General features: G+C 39.8%; 2 protein-coding genes across 2 annotated transcripts; one reads left to right on the top strand and one right to left on the bottom strand.

The window, feature by feature from the left end:
* Positions 1–1,637: 1,637 nt before the first annotated feature.
* On the top strand, positions 1,638–14,303 carry LOC117425213 (beta-citrylglutamate synthase B-like). Its single transcript, XM_034041998.3, has 5 exons — positions 1,638–2,277; positions 8,544–8,774; positions 9,420–9,506; positions 9,924–10,127; positions 10,907–14,303. Exons 1-5 carry the CDS (start codon positions 2,115–2,117, stop codon positions 11,341–11,343), a joined length of 1,122 nt encoding a protein of 373 aa, XP_033897889.1. The 5' UTR covers positions 1,638–2,114; the 3' UTR covers positions 11,344–14,303.
* A 776-nt stretch (positions 14,304–15,079) lies between these two features.
* LOC131698892 (C-type lectin domain family 7 member A-like) lies at positions 15,080–18,624 on the bottom strand. Its single transcript, XM_058993575.1, has 3 exons — positions 18,472–18,624; positions 15,699–15,811; positions 15,080–15,532 (listed from the first exon to the last, which is right to left on the bottom strand). Exons 1-3 carry the CDS (start codon positions 18,571–18,573, stop codon positions 15,478–15,480), a joined length of 270 nt encoding a protein of 89 aa, XP_058849558.1. The 5' UTR covers positions 18,574–18,624; the 3' UTR covers positions 15,080–15,477.
* Positions 18,625–22,842: the final 4,218 nt, after the last annotated feature.

Below are 22,842 nucleotides of genomic sequence, written 5' to 3'. Positions count from 1 at the left end.
GGCCTTATGAAACAATTTGTCAGAGCTCTAGATAAGGAGTCGGCAGCCTTCAAGTACCTTCAAGACTTCTTCCCTAAGCTGTCTGAGGCAAAGGTCAAAGCCGGTGTCTTCGTCGGACCACAGATAAAGAAGATCCTGGAGTGCAATGAATTCCCCAAGAAGCTCACTAGTAAGGAGAAAGTGGCTTGGAACAGCTTTGTCGCAGTGGTTCGGGGCTTCCTGGGCAATCACAAGGCCGAAAACTATGTGGAGCTGGTTGAGACTGAAGGTGAAGAACTACGGCACAATGGGCTGTAGGATGTCCCTCAAAGTCCATATCCTTGGTGCTCATCTTGATAAATTCAAGGAGAACATGGGAGCGTACTCGGAGGAGCAAGGCGAGCGCTTCTACCAGGATATACTGGACTTTGAACGCCGCTACCAAGGACAGTATAACGAGAACATGATGGGAGACTACATTTGGGGGCTGATTCGTGAAAGTGATTTACAGTATAATCGTAAATCTCGAAAAACTACTCACTTCTAAATCTTTTGTAGTCATTTTTGTATTACTTTAGTATAAATACATGTTAATTTGGATTCATATGTTGTTTTTTTCTGACTTTATGTGAACGAAAAGACACAAATTTGCCCGTTTTCTCATTGGAAATAGGTACATTTCAAAAAATCACTGTCCTGGTCACAAAAGCAAAGTTTGTGGGGAATAATAGCCATTTTCTATACTTTTGAGGCATAAGCAATTAGGAAATAACACTTACTACCCAGGAACAAAAATTGTGTTACATAGTGTTATTAGTGTTAGTATATTACTATGACTACAACTACTACTACGACTACTAATAATTATAATAGGTTATTAACAGTATTTTTTTAAAGTTGGTTCACGTTTTATTATTATTATTATTATTATTATTATTATTATTATTATTATTATTATTATTATTATTATTATTTGTGTGTTATAAAATCCATCTTCCCTCCATATGTATAGATTAAAAAATACTGGGACGGTTTGTTCACAAATTCAGTACAGTACTCCATTTTCTTAAATGTACACAGATGTGCTATTTATTCACCAGATCCTGCTCTCTCTCTCTCACACACAGAGAGGCGGGAGGCAGCAATCACGGAGAAAAGCAAGTAGGCCTAAACAAGTGAGACAAAGAGCCGCCGATGGCTAACACACTAGATGCTCACTCTTGTCAAGGGAGATTGAACACAGGCTTTTCCTTCATATTTTAAACGATTTTATCTTTACAGTTTACTCTGTTTATATCTTGTACGTTTTTTTTTTTTTACTGCTACGTTTCATATTTGTCAATTTCAGTGCGACGCTTACCACTGTTTTACGGTAGGCTACGTAACTGCGCGCTTGACATAATTAATTCAGACATGTTTATTATGTTTGTCTGATGTAGCCTTATTTATCGTTGTCGTTCATGTGTTTTTGCACTTCTATGGGTAACGTTTTGAGTGAAATAAAGATAATTAGTTATATGTGGATACATTTTTTATATAATTAGTGTTAACGGAATCTGTCGAAAAACGTCTTGTGATTATATATATATATATATATATATATATATATATATATATATATATATATATATTATTTAAGCCTGTACTGTCTCTATTGTCAGTTGGTGGCTTCATTTTTAATCAACCAAACTAGACAAACCGGTAGTTTTAGGAGGAAAAAGGCAACGCCAATTGCAGGGTTCTGTCAGAAACCGCTTCGAACCGGTTTCTTGTCTGGGGGTTGGATCCTATAAAAACGCACCAAGCTGGCAGCAGCCTATTCATTTAAGTCACAGCAGAAGTGGATAGGATAGGCATTTTTAAACGGGCGCTCCATTTTCTTGCAACAGCGAGTGTAGATATTTGAATAACAAAGGCAAACAGCGTAGCGTTATCGTGCAAGTTAAGCGACAGCCATTGATTCTAAAAGAAGCCAAGTTATTTGTTGAAGGGAAGCTCGTTTGCATGAAGAGTTAGTGGTACACAGCGTGGCTGTAGAGTATACAAAGCAGGTGAGTCAGGGAGTACAGGGTTCGGGTACTAGTACCACCGTAGAGAACAACGATCCTCCGCGGTTACCTCCGGCTACTGCTATAATGTGCAACCGACTTTGGTTCATCACCGACCGTAGGATTGTTGAGGAGTACCCGCAGCAAGAAATCCTCAGGGCTCTACAGACGCGCTGCAGCGATGAAGATATCGAATTCAAAAGGGTTTTAATGGACGAGATTGTGATTACCATCGAACAGGGGCTTTTGGGTAAGTAGGCTACAATGTGCATTACTCCGATTTTCGGAAATTGCATTCACATGCACTTGTACAATATTTAAGTATTCCGTGAACGAATGTGTTAAATATGCACACACACAGATGTTCCATTAATCCGACCTTGGTGTGATTTTACGAGCTCTAAATCTATCATGGCAGACGTGCATATACTGCAAAATTGGTCGTTTAACAATTAATGAATATCCTGAATTTCAAATAATCTGTTTAACTTGGATTTATTAACATTAAACTGATGGCTTTTTTAATATACCAGCATTACAAATGCAAAATGTGATGTTTGGCGTTTAAAATTTAGTGCCTTGTCTTGGAAAGATACTGGTAGTTTGCATGAAAGATATCGAGATCTCTAATTGCTGTCTGTTCAATTTATTTTGTTTACTTACTACAAAAAATGCACCTGCATGTATGGCTTCTTATTGCTTGCACACACACCATATAGCCAACAATTAAAAAAAAATACAATATATTTTTGGTGTTTTGGGGACATTTTATTTAAAATAAGAAACTAGTTAGGCAAAACGTTGCAAGGGCAATACCAGCTTCCATTTTGAAATCAGTTGTGGGGTTAAACCTAACAGCACACTCCATTATTCTGCTTTCATAGGTAGAAAATGGGCACACGTTAACATACATCTACTCGTTAAAATCAGTTGTTTAATTGAGAAATTGGCTATTCAGGAATACCAATATATTCAGTAAGGGGTCAGGGTATGACGTGTTAAACAGACCATCTATTTAATGCCCCACCCCTCAAGCACTGCAGACCAGCAAGGGAGGTCCTGTTCTCTCCCAGCATTACCTGTGGCAAAGCCATGGGGGTACAGTATTTCCACTAGAGTGTTTAACCATTGCATTCCCCCAATTTGCACATCTTCCTATGAATCACAACTGTTTTGATTTGAAGAAAATAAGAGGAACATTTTAGAAAATATTCAAAACAAGTAGTCTCTTAAGCCTTTTACGTTCCTAACAATCACATGGTAGATTTGCTAAAAAATAATCAATGCACCTGTTTTACTCCCTTGACTGGCCTAATAGCAGGTTTCCAGCAAAGTGACCCCCCCCCCCCCCCCCCCCCCCCCCCCCGATCTGCTGTTTCATAGGATTGTGTAATGGAGGCCTGGCTCAACTGTTTAAAATCTTGTATTCATGCAGTCAATTACAAATCCAACATGCATCCAGCCATACTTTTAGCCAATTTACTGGATTGGATCTTCTGTTTGTTTACCATCTTGATTTATGGAAACCCCTATGGCTGCATTCTGTAAGCCTTGGAGATCTCTCTGGGCTCCAACACATCTGACATTCCTGTACTCCGGAAAAGCTGGCAAGGGTAACAGTGCAGTGATGTCACGAGCGTCCGGCTGACCTAGTTCCTGCTGCACGCCTGGCTGTGTGTGAAGAATTGTCTGAAACTCACACATGGGATGGGAGATCTGCTTTTAATTATAGGGCAGTTCCATGGAGGAGCTGGATGCATTCCCAGCTTTTCAGATGTGCCTTCCTTATCAGTCTTGCAGAAGTGATCCGATGCTAGCAATCGTAAAGCTAACACAAACCCAGTGTTATTGGTCATTTAGAAGCCTGTTGTATACCAAAAGACAACAGTCAGGATTATGATAGCCACCCTAGTCGTTTCAGTGAAATAAAAATCTGCAGCGTTACTTAGTATTGTGTAGTTTTTAATTGACATTCATGACTGCATTCAGTCCAATATGTTTCATATCTTAAACTTGATTTGTTACCTAATTGGTGACTGATCAATAATGCTGGGAGCTGTTAATTGCCACCTTGCTGTAATTTTGTTAAAAAAAAAAACCTTCAGGTCTGTTAAATCGTCACTGAAATGTAAAGCTAATGAGGAATTTGGTACTACCATTTAAAGTGCTGCTGTGTGTGTAATATTGTGTCGAACCTCACTACTCTTCCCAAAATGGCCCCCTTTTCACAATACGCAGTTCTGCATCTCCAAAAGCAATCTTGTGGGCTCCCTTGAAAAAATAATGCTACTACCTCAAACTTCTTGTACAATAACCTTTTATGTCTTCAAAATTGAATATATTGAAATGTGTGTACCAATTTTGATGTTGCTAATAAGGACCGCATGTCCATTGCATGCAGTAATGCAGTAGTGTGGGCAAGTGTTTGGATTCAGACTCCATTAGGTTAAGTGTAAAACTATACCTTGGCTTATGTGAACTTGATTTTTAATTGCTTACTGATCGCTGTTTGTTTTATATATTTTCTTTCCCTTATTTTTTATTGAACACATCTGTTTAGGTTTAAGTGCAATCCAGTTGGACTTGGATAGCTAGACAAAAGCCAATTTTTAAAGAAGTATCCTGCATAAATTAAGCTAAGGCATCCTGTAGCTCTTTCAGTATTTAAGACTTTGGAGACCAAGCAATGATTTGTCTACACTACATTATTTCCCCAACCTAAGCAGATTGTTAAATTTCCATTTGTTTCTTAACCTGGCTTATTAACTATGCACTTAAGAAAATAAAAAATAATCTGAATTGGAACTACTGGGTCTGCTTCTGAAGACTCCTAATAAGATTCCTGCACCCTTGGAAACTGGGTTTTTATAGAGATTTTCCATTTTTTAAATCACAATTGATAAGCACAGACTAGGGACCAGTGTACGCAGTAGAGTAAAACTACCAGTCCAAAATTATGTAACTGGACTCTGCAGTGCTCCAGTTAATCGGAGGTAGTGTACAGTGACTATATACTAATGTGCAAATGAATACAACTCTTTGGTGAAAATGTTTAGTGAACCCTTGACGCTGTCCTTCTGTGTAGTTGCAGTTATTTTTTATATAAATACATGCCTCTAGTGCACCCCTTTTTCTAATTGATTAAACTTCAGGACAGACTTTCACTAGAGTATCACTGTCTGGGGGTATAGAGGCTATTGGATGGATGGATGGATGGATGGATGGATAGATAGATGTGGTGTTTTTTTTTTTTTAAACTGTGCAAATATGAAGGCCAGTTCATATTAATCCGCCTTTTTCATGATACTGATGGCTCTGAATTTGAATTCACAGCTGTCATCGGGCATTCCTGTCTCCCTTTTTAATTAGTTATTTATCCAGGCTTGATCTATTGGAATTGCAGTTGCAATGACTGGAATTAAAAGGCTAGCTGGGAGGAGGGTTTAAGGTTGGCAACGTGTTTAGTTTTCGTAAGAGCATTGTTGCAGGTTTTAGTTATGTCATTGTTTGGGTTCTCTGAGGATTTGGTAATCGCCTGCGATTTTCCGAGATATCGAACAGTCTAGTGTAAAGGGATAGAACATAAAAGTTTACAAACGAGAGGAGTCCATTCAGCCCATCTTGCTCATTTAGTTTAGTAGCTTATTGATTCCAGAATCTCATCAAGCAGCTTCTTGAAGGATCCCAGGGTGTCGGCTTCAACAACATTACTGGGGAGTTGGTTCCAGACCCTCTCAATTCTCTGTGTAAAAAAGTGCTTCCTATTTTCTGTTCTGAATGCCCCTTTATCTAATCTCCATTTGTGACACCTGGTCCTTATTTGTTTTATAACTAATACTAATAACTAATACGATTCCATAGATCTTGCCTGAAGACATTTTGATGCTTTTTATATGCAATGACAAAATCATGTACAAAGAAAGCATTCTTTTCGTCCACTTGACTTAAGAATATCTGAGAAACCTTTAATTGTTTGCAGTTGTAATCCCAGTCATTTGTAGTTCACTGTAGCGTTGTACTTTAACTTGGCTATACGGCAACCTGGCTTTAACATTGAGTTCTATGGGGTTAAACGCCACTGTTTTGCGCTAGGATTTTGAAGGTGTGTGGGTTGTGTGTTGTGTTTTTTTTGTGTGTGTTTGCCCAGAGTCCTAAGTCGCTAACCAGTTTGTGACCACCCTTTTATTTTAGAACTGAAAATCGTGCCTGTCTGACCTACATTGTCTGTTCTGACAAACGCAAGCAGGCATGGCTCTGAATCCAATTAATATTTCTATTCCGCCCACGCATCGCGTCTTTCTAACTCGTGTGCGCACACACACGGCTCGGTGAGTAAGGTGCACCATGAGATTGCTTAAACTAGAGCAGTGATGACATCCTCCATTGTCGGGTTAGTTCTTTTCATTTCATGTTCTCTTTTTGAGATTTTACAAATTGAAATGTGATATAGACGCAAAAAACAAGGTAAGGTGAAGTCTGCAGACACCTAAACGCAAGACTTTTTAGAAGTTGCCTTGGATGAAGGAGTCTGCCAAATCATGAAATGTTTTTCCTCTGTTTCTGGCCAGAATGTGTTCATGCCTGTCTAACAGCAGCAGTGATGTCGTAGTGGGTGTGTCTGTCTAGCCAATGGGAACAGCGCCTCTAGTTGCTTTGAAGGCCAGCTGTGTCTTTTGAAGCCGCTCCCTGATGCACAAAAATGAATGTAGGGGGTGGGGAAGATATTTCTGGGAATTCGTCTCAACATCATAATAAAATGCATGCCAATAGCACCTGTAGAAACTGACTTTTCATACAAGTCAATTTAAACATTACAGCTAACTGTGACCTGCACATCTATAGTACAGTTCCACATACAGTGACTACCGCATTGGGATTTCTACTAGAATTGTACTCCTGGTAACAAGGATAATGTGCGTGTTCCAAAGCGCACTTCATCTTTTAAATAATGGATTTGCCAAGCTTGCTCCCCACAGCAACAGCAATTTTTAAACTGAAAGGGAGGGGAAAAAAGTTATTTTAAATAAATCCCTTTAAGCCTGAAAAATGAAATCTCCAAAAAAAGTGCTACTCTTCACACCCACTTAATTGCACAGAAGCTATACGTCGGTTAAATTGATCCCTCTCACGATATTTGCATACGATCACCTGACGTGTCAAAACTGGTCGGTATGTAAAATCAATATTGAAATGCTGAGCTGCACTGCAAGCCCTGCGGGGGGGGGGGGGGGGGTGTTGCGGTGTTTCAGAGCCTGTGAAGGAGGGAATCTTAACCAGTTTAGTCTAGTTCTTGCAATGAATTGCAGCTACTCCTGCAGAATTTCTCTAGGGGGGGAGAAAAAAATAAATAAAAGGGGGGGTATGGGGTGACTGCTGAACTAATCCAAGTTACAAAATGCTTCTCTATCTTATTAATGTCTTTCTACCATTTACAAAAACACTGCTCAGTTAATAACTTGAGGCAGATGGAGGCTGTCGGACCATTGCATTTCTGGATGTAGCTAGAAAAGCTTTTTCATTTGTGAGGAATCTTGCTGCCCAAAAGCATTTGAATTGCTGTATTTGAGGTGTGATCTTTGTAGCCCTGTGCTGCTATGGAGTCTGCAGAAACCCTAGTCGGAACAGTTGGCAAAGGCGTGGTTATGTATTATATTAAGGAGCAATGACCTCCTAGGACAGATGCTCGGTGGTATTCAGTGCGCACGGCTGGTAGTGCTTTCCCCTGTGGCGGTGCAGCTCTGGTTGTAAATGATTTCGGGGAGGGGGGTGGGGTGTCTAGGGAATGTGCTCCTCCTCAAGGAGATATTCAATCCCAGAATGGAGTCTTTTGTTCTCGCCCATTTCTTTTCCACACTGCTCTCTCTCTCGCGCCATGCACACATGCTGTCTAGTTAACGGCAGCTCTGAACTGTGGCTTTGATTTTTTTATTTTTTTTTCCTTTCCAGATAGGCCATCGTTAATAGGGTTGGATTGTAGTGATGGTTTCAGCTATAGATGCTTGGCTAAGAATGATTGCTCTTATTGCCATTATTGCATGTTAATTTCAGCTGTACAAGTAGATAGTGTGATCTCCTGAATAGTTTGCTGTTCATATGTTAATGTGCAATGGTACCATGTTTTACCATTCAACACATTTAGTTGGATGACTGCCAAACTGTTATGCATTCAATAAGTGATGCAAGAACAGATCAATCTGCACATGCTGCCTCCCTGGCAGTTTTAAAAAAGTACATCCATAAACTGATACTAAAAATCTGAATGTTCTACTTGTACGTTTTAAAATGTGGTGGAAAGACCTTTTATTTGTGGCATGCATTGAAATATAATTGTTCCAAACATTCAATGGCAACTTAAATACAAATGAATTACTGTAATTGAAGGCTAGACCAGTTGTTTAGTGTGAGGCTTTTGATAAAACCATTATGAAATGAGAATAAAGTGTACTGGATTAAACCATTTGTTCCTCCTGTTGCAGCACTAATGCCTGACCTCTCTGGCTGTCATCTCTGCCGCAGGTCTGCGTGTCAATGGGGAATCAGTGTCCTCCTACCCCCAGGTGGCAGTAGTGAGAGTTCCCACCCCCTGGATTCAGAGCGACAGTGACATTACCGTTCTGAGACACCTGGAGAAGATGGGCTGTCGCCTCATGAACAGGCCGCAGGCCGTGCTGAACTGTGTCAACAAGTTCTGGACCTTCCAAGAGCTGGCTGGGCATGGAGTTCCACTGCCAGATACCTTCTCCTATGGTAAGATCAAAAGCTAATCCTACAGCAAACCAACTGTCCCGTTGCAATGAGCTCTTTCAATGAGGATGATAGACCCAACCCAATGATTTGAGGTATTGGCTTCATGTTCAACTAGCTATGGTGTGTGGATGTTATTTATCTAAAATTGTTTTGGCCATAAGCAATACACGCACATTTTAGAAACAAATTGGATGACATTCTGCATGTCCCCCGGGAATGTTTTTGTTTACAGAAAACTCTGGTTTTACTGCTGAATGGATTCAGTTTTCCGTTGCAGTCCTAGCATTCTGACAGACATGTGGGAGGAAGTGAAGATTTTTAGCATTCCCACTGGATTATATTGCAATAGAGTATTGAAGAATGTGGGATAGCCTGTTCTGTCCCCCCCCCCCTTTTTTTTTTCCTCTTTTTCTAAAAGGACTATTTCAGCTGGTAAGTTCCAGATGCCTGTGTGTGGACCGTTCTGTAGCATGCATTGATTTAGCTAATGGAGTAATTCCATTTTAATGTGTTCTGTTTTATTTTCCAGGGTATTGGTGACCTTCTCATACAGTCATTTTGTTGTCTCCATTTTTTTTTCTTGGTTCCCCTAGATGGTAAATAGTTACTGGTCTTGACTAACCCAGATTGTATCGTCCTGTACAGGCGGTCACGAAAACTTTGCTAAGATGATTGACGAGGCAGAAGCGTTGGAATTCCCCCTAGTCGTGAAAAACACACGAGGACACCGAGGTAAAGATCAGTGTAAAGATCAGTCCAAAGATCTCCCTTTTTGCAGACAGAATTGAAAAGGCACCCTCTGGTGGCCATTTAGTGTATTTCAAATGAACAATGCGCGACCGAGATTTATTACCCCACATCGCAGATGCAGTTTGGCAGAAACTGAAAAGGACTTGTTAATATCAGAATATGGGGTTGTATAGAGACAACCTGCCTGTACCATTATAAAGCAACTTGGTAATACAGTGTAAGCTATTGAGGCTATAAAGGCATCTTCCCACCTGCCAAACATGCATGAAGATTAAGCAATTGTATTAAAAGCAATGCTCCCATGAGTATTGGCGATTGCTTGAATTGAGTTCACAGCTGTGGCGGGGGTAAATGTTTTCTACATGGTATTTGTTCCCTCCCCCACCCCTCCCTATCCAGGCAAAGCTGTTTTCCTGGCTCGTGACAAGCCTCACCTGTCGGACCTGACTCACTTGATCCGTCACGATGCCCCCTACCTGTTCCAGCAGTACGTGCAGGAGAGCCACGGGCGGGACGTGCGGGTCATCGTGGTCGGAGGGCGGGTGGTGGGCACTATGCTGCGCTGCGCCACCGACGGGAGAATGCAGAGCAACTGCTCTCTCGGTAAGAATGCAGAGCCATTCTGTGTGCTGTGGTAGATTTTTATTAAATCTTTTAGAAAACTTTTTTTTTTTTTTTTTTTTTAATTCTGTCACATGCATTTATTGATAGCAATAGATGCAGCAACAAATGTGGTGTGTTTTTGTTTTTTTAAATCAAGAACTTTCTGGGTATTGGATCCAGTAACTAAAAACGCTGCTGAGCCCAATAGTTAAACATCAAGGCATAACTGGCATTCAAATGTGAAAAAAGTCCTTGGTACTTGAATTCAATTAACTGAAAAGAATGTGTGTGTCTTCACCGTATGTCCTTTTTTAAGACAATTAATAATACATCAATACTGTTTCACAGAAGTCATTTCGATCTAAAATATGCTTAACATTTTGTTGAAAGCACTTGCTATCTACACTAAATCCAATAAGTTGCCAAGCATTGCTTTTCTGTCCTACTGACCCCCAAAAATGACCAACCTTCAAATCACATTTAAGTCCTGGGGGGGAGGGGGGGCTTTCAATATTTCAACTCCTGTGACTTGTCCAACATAAATCCAGTGGCCAAAATTTTATCTTAGCAACACGTGGATATTGCTACTTGCCATACAAGCACTATAAGCGCGTAACTACAATGTTTCAATGCAAACAGGCAATGGGAGACTTCAACTGCGGCTCTACGTATTGGTGAACTAATGCATCAAGTGAAATGGAAGAACGGATGATCAATAACTGCATCTCAATAAATCCCAGTGCAAGACTGGTTCATTTAATGCTCCTCCTTTATTCCAGGTGGTGTTGGCATGATGTGCTCGCTGAGTGAGCAAGGCAAGCAGCTGGCTGTCCAAGCCTCCAACATCCTGGGAATGGACGTCTGTGGCATCGACCTCCTGACCAAATCGGATGGCTCCTTCATGGTGTGCGAGGCGAATGCCAATGTGGGTTTCATCGCCTTCGACCGGGTCTGTGGACTGGACGTGGCCGGGGTCATTGCCGACTACGCGCTCTCGCTGCTGCCCTGCAGGGGCCTGCTGACCAGACGCATGTCCCTGCTGTCCGTGGTGTCCAGCACCAGCAGCGAGGTCAGCGAGGAGGCAGACCCCCCCGGCCCCGTCCTTCCTGGGGACGGGCTGTCCAACACGTCCCTGGATAGCAATGAAGAACAGCAACTGCAGCAAGCTAGTTTTAATATCAATAACATCAATCAGCTCAACCTCCTGGTGGAATAATGCAGCATGAAGTTAAATAACTGGCAACTCTCCTGGCTTGACCCCGATACCATAAAAGAACCACTTCAATTGAAATACGCATTTCACGAATGTTCCACAACCCTAACTACGCCCTGCCTTTTTGCGTGGAGCTGTATGCAATACCTCCATCTCAAAACTAAGCCATTGCATATCAATCTGAGCTATTCCTGGATTTACTGTTGAGCCTATTTTGAGTTTAGGAGAAACTTGGAATGGCTCAAACAGCTCTGCAATGGGAGTCTCCTCTCGCTAAAACCCAGTTTTCAGGCTAGCGCCGCATGGTTATTTTGATTGTTTTGCTGCTTTATAACTTGGCATGCTGCCCAGATTGGTGTCTGCTATTGCTGGCAAAACCAAATTCCCTTGTGATCCAGCCATATTTACCAATCATTGGGTAGGGCCAGGTCTTTGGAAGCCCCTTTTCGAGGTTCTTTTCTCTTATGGTAGCTAGAGTGATCCCTATTTAAGGAACCTGCCGTTTTAGTAATGCATTGTGTAAAGAAAGAAGCAATCTATGTGTAGTTAAGGGGTGATTGTATAGATGTATTGAAGTTCATTTCAGTGCAGTTAGGGTGTGCTGTAAAACACTCTGGGGAACTGCTGTCTTTTTTTTTTTTTTTTTTTTTTTTTGCATGACATTCTGACAACTGATAGGCTGGTAAGCAAAACAGCAGCTTCACACACCAAAGGTAAATAGATCCCTGGCATGGTTAGTTATGTTGTGGAATGTGCTTCAAATTTTAATGACATTGATACATTTTAATAACTACAGAACTGGCTCCACCCTTGTTGACAGTACCTGAAGCCACTGGAGGACAAACAGGACAGGCCAGGTCCCTAAAACTTCCCAGGTCTGACTCTGTGTGCGTGTTCTGCGGGTCGGATCCGCAGAACTGCAAAGTTCTCTTGCTAGTTCATCCGTAACATTAAATGCTTAGCCCAACATACATGCACACAAGAACATCTGCTTTGCTGTAGTGGAGCTTTATTTGGACACAAGCGGCTGATAGTGACTATCACCAATAAACATTACGTGGGAGGTCATGACTTAAATGAGTTTTGTAGTAAATGCTATAACTTGTTTCATAACGATTAATACACGTTTCTGTCACGGCCTTGCAATCAAAGGCGTAAAATGTAAAATGTTATGGTGCCGTTTTTATAAAGCAATCCTTTCTGCTGTAGGGAGCATGCTATAATATAATGCGTTCTAGTGCTTTTTATGAAATGCAGACACAGCATCTACATTTGCTTATTGAACAAAAAAAAAAAAAAAGTTGGTGTGCAACACCCTCCTAAACCTTGATATTTCAAAGAATTGTTTTACTCAAACAACCATGCAAATTATTTTAAATGACTATTTGAAGAAATAAATCTGATGCGTTAACACTTTCTTGTTCTGGCCTGACCTCCTACAGGTTTTCATCACAAAGTATTACATGTAGAGAAGCTTTTGTAAGATTACTGCTACGTTGTTTCCGTAACATGTTAACCCTTTGTTTTCCAGAGAATGTCATAACTGAATAATACAACTTTAATTTTAAGTGCAGTTGCACAATTTAAGTTTTGTAAATGGGTTAGTTGGTTGGTTTGGGGGGGGGAGGTGGATTTTATTTATAACGATTACTGTGTCAAACATTTATCTGTATAATACTGCATTGTCATTGCAGCTCCTTCTGGAAAAGCAAGGGTTACATTGATACAATTTGTACTGGTATAATTTTTATGAAATACATTGTCTGAAATATTCACAGTACAAAATGTTCCATTGAATTGATATTAGTAGGGTCAAACTAGATCGCATATATGATAACTTTCCTGATGTGCACATCCTACAGCTAACCACAGGAAAATCTGTATCCCAGACTGCTTGAAAGGGACCGATTGTATGTACTGATGGCTGAATCCATGTACAGGATTTAACACATCTATCTAAAGTAGTTTTTGTTTGTTCAGGCAGGTTTAGATTTAACGAAGGACTCCGGTACTCCAATATCAAAACTCCAACAAAGTCTACTGGTGAACTGAGACTGCTTAGTATGACAGAATTGTAGTGGTGAATGAACAGCTGGATCTTCATTTGTTTTCTAGAATCAATCTTAATCGGCTTTGCAAATTGTGTTCGGGTAAGGCCAACTGAATGAGGTTGGCAAAAGTGAGTGGCAGTACTAATTTCAATTTGCATAGCTCTTATTACCATTATTAAAAGAATGAGTACCTCCCAGTATTTTAATGCAGGATATTCATGTTTCCAATATAACACACACATTCCTGCATCCTGGTACTATTGCTGTAGGTTACAGGAAGTGACTAAACTTCTCATCTATAGCATTGTCTTGGAAATGCCTTTTGGGTTGGAAATCTTAATGTTGCTATTACTTTAAATACATAACCATTCCGGGATCCTCCATTTTGAAAGAGGTTTTTAACTTTGTGCACACTGCCATCCAGTGGCCATCTGTAAGATAGCACTTATATTTTGGAATATGGTCAAAAACATTTACAACTGGTTGCCAAATGTTACTGTGGTCTTAAACTAAATTCTGCTGTGTACATTATGACATGCCCATTAAGTGATGTGGCTGCTGTTATGATAGGCCCTTGCTGACCGATGCCCCTGTTTCAAAAACTCTTTGCAATCTATTTGAATAGAAGGGACAGACATTTTATGGGAAAGCTTGTGTCTGCCTGAACATTTTGGGTTTGTGGCCAAGCACTTGTGATTAATGAGAAACACTGTCTGGGGTGCTGCATTTTTGCTTAGCCTACACAGCTCTTAAATTTCCCTTGATGAAAGCTCCATACTTATTTCTTGTGTATTGGATTTTAACATTTGTTTTGTGTACAGTATGTTTGTCTTTGTTTGTTTTTTGTTTTTAAAAAAAAAAACTAATGTGAAATGCAATGGATTGGAAAATGAATAAATGCCTTCGAAAGAGGTTATTTGTCTCTGCTTGGTTTGTAATCCTGCACTGTGTTTCAGATAAGGTTTTGGGTCAAATGTATTTGTGTGAGTAAAATGCGACATTTATGTTAAGTCATTAGTTATTTCAATAAATACTGCACCTACTTTAATGCTAACTTATCGGGTATGCATGAACTACAGCCTTACATTTTAACATTTACTATTGTACTCTTTTTTTTTTTTTTTTTTTTTTTTTTTTTTTTTTATAAAACTACAAACAATGACAAGCAAATAAGTGGAATTATTTCTACATACAAATTTAATTATAAAAATAAATTAAATATAGCGGGTTAATGTTCTGGTTGTTTCTTTCACATAATATGAACTGCAGTGTGTTCATAATTTAAGCTTAATTTGTCACAATTACCTTGCACAAAATACTGTTCTCATCCACAAATATTAAGATAATTGATGCACGATAGAATTAAGTCAAAATAATACATATATGTATAGTTTAATATATACCATAAAATTGCTAATGTGCTGTAATGAAAAAATATATATTAAGAAACAATACATATTTTTACAAATCAAGGATTACTGTATAGCGTTGGAGCTATTCTATTTTGAGTGCAGGCTCTTGTTCCATTTAAAATAAATAAATAAAAAAAAACAGTTCACATTTTAGGCCTGCTTTAGAGTCACATATGCGAACACGCAAAGGCATCTTATTGCTAGGAACAACAGAAGCAACACGGGAGGTAGGGCTTTTTCTTTTTCTTGTATTGCAAAGTAAACCTCATCCTTTATTAAAAATAGGTCAGCTTCATTATTAGAACAATTAAATGAAATGCACACTACCAATATGATAATACTGTTTTGGGAAAATGGTATGAGAAATATAAAACATAAAAAAGATACAATTAACTTCTGGTAAACAGCCTCTTTGTCATTTGCACTAAGGAACAGGATAGATTTATTTTTGCAATGTCCTAAAAATACTTTTGAATACAAACCTACAATATACCTATATAGTATCCATGTATATACGATGCGTTTGTGTAATTAATTCACTTTTTTATTAGTGCTATGTAATAAGATCTTCTTTGTTCCTGAAGTGAAGAGTCTGTGGATCCACTCAAGCGCACAGCATCCTGGTCACAGATCCACTGCAAAGTTGAGTTACATTCCCTTGAATATACTGACTCCTACTGCACAAATGCACAATTCTGGAGTTCGTTTTCTGCATTTCTAACTGAAATCCTGTCAGAAACAATGAAAGAACACATTAGAACCAGCAGTTTGGAAATCACACTGTGAATGTTATAAGAAGCAGCTAACGTTTTTAATTTGAGAAATTTCACTAATGTCGTTCATTGAGGTTCCTGAGAAGTAATAAAAACATAAAGAGCTGAGATGGGAGACTTACTTCTTCTCATCAAGCTGAGTGTTATCAACCCAACGCCATTTGCAGTCTCCCCCTTTTCTACTCAGTCCAATCCAGTAATAGAAGCCTCTTCTTGTAGCACTGTCCATGGTCTTCTGTAGAAATAGACAGACAAGTTTATTGAAGAATGTGCCATGGGAAAGTTTGAAAACACAGCTAACGATGCTCACACTGGGACATTCTTGGTTATATTAACAGATCATGTTTTATGTTTCAGTAACTGAACTGAACACTTTGATATTGGGCAGTGATCAGGTTTGTAGAACTGCACCAAACAGCACTAGTCACTGAGCTTTCAAACGGTTACAGGATATGACCACGCGTCTATTACAGCGAACCCACCACCGCGTGACCCAGTACAGCGCAACCCCACCACCGCGTGACCCCTTACCGCGGGACACCTTTTTGCCCGAGATGCATTCAGTGTGAATTCAATGGTACTGTATGCCAAATAATAATAAGAAGAAGAAAGTGTTTTGAACATGAATTGCTTCTGATCCTGCATGGAAAATACGTCTTTAATGAAGAAGATCAACTTGTTAAGGTAATGTAATGTAAAAAAAAAAAAAAAATATATATATATATATATATATATATATATATATATATATACAGTGCCTTGCGAAAGTATTCGGCCCCCTTGAACTTTGCGACCTTTTGCCACATTTCAGGCTTCAAACATAAAGATATGAAACTGTAATTTTTTGTGAAGAATCAACAACAAGTGGGACACAATCATGAAGTGGAACGAAATTTATTGGATATTTCAAACTTTTTTAACAAATAAAAAACTGAAAAATTGGGCGTGCAAAATTATTCAGCCCCTTTACTTTCAGTGCAGCAAACTCTCTCCAGAAGTTCAGTGAGGATCTCTGAATGATCCAATGTTGACCTAAATGACTAATGATGATAAATAGAATCCACCTGTGTGTAATCAAGTCTCCTTATAAATGCACCTGCACTGTGATAGTCTCAGAGGTCCATTTAAAGCGCAGAGAGCATCATGAAGAACAAGGAACACACCAGGCAGGTCCGAGATACTGTTGTGGAGAAGTTTAAAGCCGGATTTGGATACAAAAAGATTTCCCAAGCTTTAAACATCCCAAGGAGCACTGTGCAAGCGATAATATTGAAATGTAAGGAGTATCAGACCACTGCAAATCTACCAAGACCTGGCCGTCCCTCTAAACTTTCAGCTCATACAAGGAGAAGACTGATCAGAGATGCAGCCAAGAGGCCCATGATCACTCTGGATGAACTGCAGAGATCTACAGCTGAGGTGGGAGACTCTGTCCATAGGACAACAATCAGTCGTATACTGCACAAATCTGGCCTTTATGGAAGAGTGGCAAGAAGAAAGCCATTTCTTAAAGATACCCATAAAAAGTGTCGTTTACAGTTTGCCACAAGCCACCTGGGAGACACACCAAACATGTGTAAGAAGGTGCTCTGGTCAGATGAAACCAAAATCGAACTTTTTGGCAACAATGCAAAACGTTATGTTTGGCGTAAAAGCAACACAGCTCATCATCCTGAACACACCATCCCCACTGTCAAACATGGTGGTGGCAGCATCATGGTTTGGGCCTGCTTTTCTTCAGCAGGGACAGGGAAGATGGTTAAAATTGATGGGAAGATGGATGGAGCCAAATACAGGACCATTCTGGAAGAAAACCTGATGGAGTCTGCAAAAGACCTGAGACTGGGACGGAGATTTGTCTTCCAACAAGACAATGATCCAAAACATAAAGCAAAATCTACAATGGAATGGTTCACAAATAAACATATCCAGGTGTTAGAATGGCCAAGTCAAAGTCCAGACCTGAATCCAATCGAGAATCTGTGGAAAGAACTGAAAACTGCTGTTCACAAATGCTCTCCATCCAACCTCACTGAGCTCGAGCTGTTTTGCAAGGAGGAATGGGCAAAAATTTCAGTCTCTCGATGTGCAAAACTGATAGAGACATACCCCAAGCGACTTACAGCTGTAATCGCAGCAAAAGGTGGCGCTACAAAGTATTAACTTAAGGGGGCTGAATAATTTTGCACGCCCAATTTTTCAGTTTTTTATTTGTTAAAAAAGTTTGAAATATCCAATAAATTTCGTTCCACTTCATGATTGTGTCCCACTTGTTGTTGATTCTTCACAAAAAATTACAGTTTCATATCTTTATGTTTGAAGCCTGAAATGTGGCAAAAGGTCGCAAAGTTCAAGGGGGCCGAATACTTTCGCAAGGCACTGTATATAATAAATAATAACAATAACTTGAAACAAACCATGCAGCTACTTCACAATAACTTGAATGCATCTCAGGCAGACAGCAAGTATAGCTACAAAGTTGTGTGCAGTGATGCGCTGTAACGGGGATCTTGTGGTGGTCTGTCGCTGTAAAGGTGGCCCCCCGCAGGGGTCGAGCGGTATGGGGTTGCGCTGTACTGCGTGATGCGATGGTGAGGTTGCGCTGTACTGGGTCGCGTGGTGGTGGATTCACTGTAATAGATGCGCTGTAGGGTCCGGATATGCTTGCACTGCTGTTACAGTCCAGGTTTGAGAGGAGTAAAATTAAATGATTAGGTGCTTTTGGACCAGGTCAGGGGTTTATCAGGCTCAATTTAATAATGAAGGATGTGGTTGGAACAAAGATCTGGACTGGAAGTGCTGACCTTGCCCACCCCTGGGATAGAGAACTGGTTTACTATTTTACAATCCAATATTATAAGTGTCTGTATTTAGAAAGATATCAGTGGCCCTTACCAATTCCTCCCTGCCCTCAATCACAGCAAGATGAGCCCCGAGTTTGGAACAGGACTCGTTCCCAGGATTTCGGCTCAGTGGAAATGAAGTAATACCTTCCATTATATCCCTTCTTTCACCCCTCCGGACAGAGTTCACATGGCTCTGCTGCAAGTAAAGACACAGGCCTCTCCAGTTTATTTAAAGAATAACTAAGAACTCAGTCAAAGTGTTTCTGTTCCATTCTACAAGAAGTTATATTCATTTTGGATAAAATCAACATGGTATTGCACTTACATATGATCCCCTATAATAGATGTTGGGCAGATGAAAAACTAGTGGTATATAACATCCTTCAAATTGGAAAATCTTACGGTATTAGCCTGATTGGCTTCTGCAGGTAGACAAAAGAAGTGACAGCATATGATTTTCTTCCTGCTTATTTAAGTGGATAATGTGGTACCAATACCCAGAAGTTGAGGGTGCAATCGCGAGTACTCACTGACGCACGTATTCTTATAGCCATGCAACGCTAATCTAGTCTTCATTTAAAAACATAATAACAGGTTTGTGTATTGGAGACTTATTGCCAAGCCTAGTACCGCATTCGATGTGGAACTGGAGCTAGTATCACACCCAGAAAGTTGTATTTGGGGGTGAAATGAACAATAAGAACATTCGACCCATCTTGCTTGTTTGGTTGTTAGTAGCTCATTGATCCCAGAATCTCATCAAGCAGCTTCTTGAAGGATCCCAGGGTGTCAGCTTCAACAACATTACTGGGGAGTTGGTTCCAGACCATCACAATTCTCTGTGTAAAAAAGTGCCTCCTATTTTCTGTTCTGAATGCCCCTTTATCTAATCTCCATTTGTGACCCCTGGTCCTTGTTTCTTTTTTCAGGTCGAAAAAGTCCCCAGGGTCGACATTGTCAATACCTTTCAGATCAAATACTTTATGTTTAAACATTTATTTGGCTCTGTGAGCAGTGTTTTTGTAGGCCTATACCCTTTTTGTTTATTTCTTTAATAAATACGCACACCAGCGCATCAACTCACAGTACTTGTGTCTGTCAGCTTCCTGGTCTGGGGATGTCACCACCCAGCCGTCCGGTCACACTTGGGTAAATCTGTTAACTATACCAAAAACAAAGTTGTGATCCAAACCACAGTTTTATCCGAGTTAATTTTAATAATACTGTAGCTGTCTGCGTGAAGACACTTCTTTACAGTAGCTTATTGCAGTTCTATATAAATCATGCACAGACTCCTGTAGCCAAGCCTAACAACCCTGATTGAGAACACCTTCATTAATAAAGACTCACCAATACACTGAGCTGTCTCAATGGTGCCCCTTTACAGAAACAACCCTCCAAACTCTGTCCATAACCACAACCACAATTATTAATAATTCACCTTGTAGTAGGAAAAGAGACTTTTAGAACCTTGATTTCTGTCAGAACTTGTATTTAACAGACACCCTCCTATATTCATCAGATACAAAACTGAACACATTATTGCCACCTGTTGAAATGACCTGAAACGCCAGTTTTCAAAAATAAATAAACACATTAGGACAACTTTTCCATAATTATAAATAGTTTTAAATACTGAAACAAGTAAAATACTGAAAAGACAAATAACTTAAATTTTGTCCAGAAACTGTACTTTTCTATAATACAATTTTAATTCTATCTACATTTTCCTAAAGACAAGATATCTACATGTTTTTAGGTGTAACAAAATATTAAATGAGCTTTAACTTTCATACAAGTGTTAGGATCACCACAGGATATCTTCCTGAGGTCATTTTTGTACTTGCTGAGGTCACTGGTGACATCATTGTTGTTCTCTGGGTTGCAATGATTGTGATGCAGCAGAACTGAAAAACAAATAGTATTTGATTCACCAGTGCTGGCGATGCAGGTTTCCATTTAGCATAGAAACCTCAGAACTTTCATCGACCAATCAGGAAGCGCTCTTAGAGGGACTGCGGAAAATTGAGGTAGAATGTCTAGCTTAAAAAAATAAATCACACAAAAAGCCTTTTTTTTTTTAAAAAGTTAATAAATCTGTGTAACAGGGGAGATCTCTGCTGACTGTCTGGCGCATGCGTGGTACTGCAAGAAGGGGGCAGCAGCCTCGTAGATCCGCCTGTCAGTCATGGCAGTGACACGGAGAGGTGGGGAAGAGGGTGTGTTGGCTTTCCCTCTCTCTGAGTGTCTCAGAAGCAGGCCTTGGGGGATTGCTGACCCTATAAGATAACGCTCTGCTGTTCCCTCAGCCTGCCCCTCTAAGACAAAACGAGTCAGCTGGCGGAAGCTCTGCTGCCGGACCGAGCACGGCAGGAGAAGAACGAGCACAACAACAATTTAATTAAAAAGAAAAAGAAAAGGAATTTTTAGTAGCAGGGAAAAACTTGGGCAGAAACCCGAACAGTATAAGCCGGGTGAACGAACGGGTGAGCGTAGGACGGAGACCCGGGCCATGTGGATAGCGACAGTCGGGGTAACGCTGCCGAGTGCAACACCTTTATTTTGTAGTTTTATTACAGTGTTTTATTTTCTTTTTCTTTCGCCTTTTGTTTTCATTATTATTTTGAGCACCTGTGTGTGTGTGCTCCAACCTTTTTATCATTGCTGGTACTAGGTTGAGCTCTGCAGCAGCACCACCTTGTGGCGAAAATAAATCAGTGCGCCAAACGGCGTTTTATTTATTTATTTATTTCCTAGCCGGCGCCCTTATCCAGGGCGACTTACAATTGTTACAAGATATCACATTATTTTTACATACAATTACCCATTTATACAGTTGGGTTTTTACTGGAGCAATCTAGGTAAAGTACCTTGCTCAAGGGTACAACAGCAGTGTCCCCCACTGGGGATTGAAGCCACAACCCTCCGGTGAAGAGTCCACAGCCCTAACCACTGTCTCCCGTGTGTGTCAGTGAATTGTCCACCACCTTTCCACAATCAGTTACATAAAGATTTCACATGTCTAAATGGTGCACACTTGTTCTTGCCTGTGGTTCAGGTGCGCACAACTACCATCTGCATCACATTTTAAAGTGAGTTATTGCATATATAACACTGCAGATTGATATCCCATTTAACTATATTTAACTTACAAATAACAACATTTAAACCTGCTCTTACTTGCTATCCCCATGCTGATGACTGCCAAGAGCAAGACACACACTGCAGCTCCCAGAGCAATGGTGACACTGGAAAGAGAACTGGACTGGTGGAACTGGGAGAAAGAAAGAGATAGAACAAGAGATATACGTGTCACTGTCTCTGTACACTGTGACACCACTCCTATCTTCACATACAAACAAAACAAAAAAGCAATCTATCCCACAAATGCATGGGTGCCTCAAATATTCTGTATTTAATTCTTCATTTCACCCCTAGAAAAGAGTTTCTTTGCTTATTCTAAGCATTTACTGCTTGCATTTTTTTGCAGTCAGCTGCATTTTTCCTCTGAAATGACTAGTACATATGACGCATTCGGGCAGTCAGATCCGGGAGAATAAAGTCTCCCACAACATATAGAGGCCCTACATTTAAAATAAACATTTAATCATGTACCTTTGATACCGTTTTCAGTTTAACGCAATACAATTTCAGTTACAGTTATGGCTGTTTGAAATGTGCTAAAAAAATACATTTATTTTTACTTGGAATGTAGAATTTAAACTAGTCCAAATACAAATATACTATACACACTACACTGTACTTTGTGTAAATATATGTTTTTAAACTGTGTGGAGTCGGCGGTGAACGTATATCCCACGTACATCCAGCCAATCAGATTAGCAGTCACTTAATAGGCAAGCAGGTGAAACCATTTTTAAGGAAATGTACAGTGTACGGTTTCCCTGGCTGAGACGGGGATATCCATCCAATGGGATCACTGCTATCCTGACCCCTCTCCCCCCAAAAATCTCAACGGCCCCTGGCAAAAGTAAATAAATACATACATAATTTAGTGTAGCTGCGCTAGTGATCATGAGCTACATTGGTAAATACTGAGTTGCACTTTTTATCAATCAGCATTTATTTCTATGTTTTTTTACTCATTCAGGGGCATAACATAATGTGAGATTAAATTATTTGTAAGTACACACGTTTCGATATGAAAGCTGAACATTGATATCAACAAAGAACAACTAAGTTACACGTTTTTAATGGAAAAAACAACTGTAGACAACGTTTTCACTAAAGTAAAATCAGACTTTTGTGATTGTAAAATGCCACTTTTTGATATATTTACTATCTAAGTTAAAAATAAAAGGCGTTGGTGGGAATAACTTGTTCATGGCCCCGCGACAATATTAACCTAATTTTGAATTCTAAAACCCAACATTATTTCATTTTTAATAATGGTCATACT

Source organism: Acipenser ruthenus, chromosome 20 (genome assembly GCF_902713425.1).
Source record: "Acipenser ruthenus chromosome 20, fAciRut3.2 maternal haplotype, whole genome shotgun sequence".
In the NCBI taxonomy this organism is placed as follows: Eukaryota; Metazoa; Chordata; class Actinopteri; order Acipenseriformes; family Acipenseridae; genus Acipenser; species Acipenser ruthenus.
Note: the sequence above shows the minus strand (reverse complement) of the source record. Positions and strands in the feature narration are given on the sequence as shown.

Excerpts from the sequence above, each read along its gene's own strand:
- LOC131698892 (XM_058993575.1), bottom strand. The coding sequence starts at position 18,573 with ATGGAAGGTATTACTTCATTTCCACTGAGCCGAAATCCTGGGAACGAG. Across the intron at positions 15,812-18,471 it reads TTGAGGGCAGGGAGGAATTG|AAGACCATGGACAGTGCTAC; the intron begins GTAAGGGCCACT and ends CTATTTCTACAG. Across the intron at positions 15,533-15,698 it reads ACTCAGCTTGATGAGAAGAA|GATTTCAGTTAGAAATGCAG; the intron begins GTAAGTCTCCCA and ends TGTTTCTGACAG.
- LOC117425213 (XM_034041998.3), top strand. The coding sequence starts at position 2,115 with ATGTGCAACCGACTTTGGTTCATCACCGACCGTAGGATTGTTGAGGAG. Across the intron at positions 2,278-8,543 it reads CATCGAACAGGGGCTTTTGG|GTCTGCGTGTCAATGGGGAA; the intron begins GTAAGTAGGCTA and ends TCTCTGCCGCAG. Across the intron at positions 10,128-10,906 it reads GCAGAGCAACTGCTCTCTCG|GTGGTGTTGGCATGATGTGC; the intron begins GTAAGAATGCAG and ends CCTTTATTCCAG.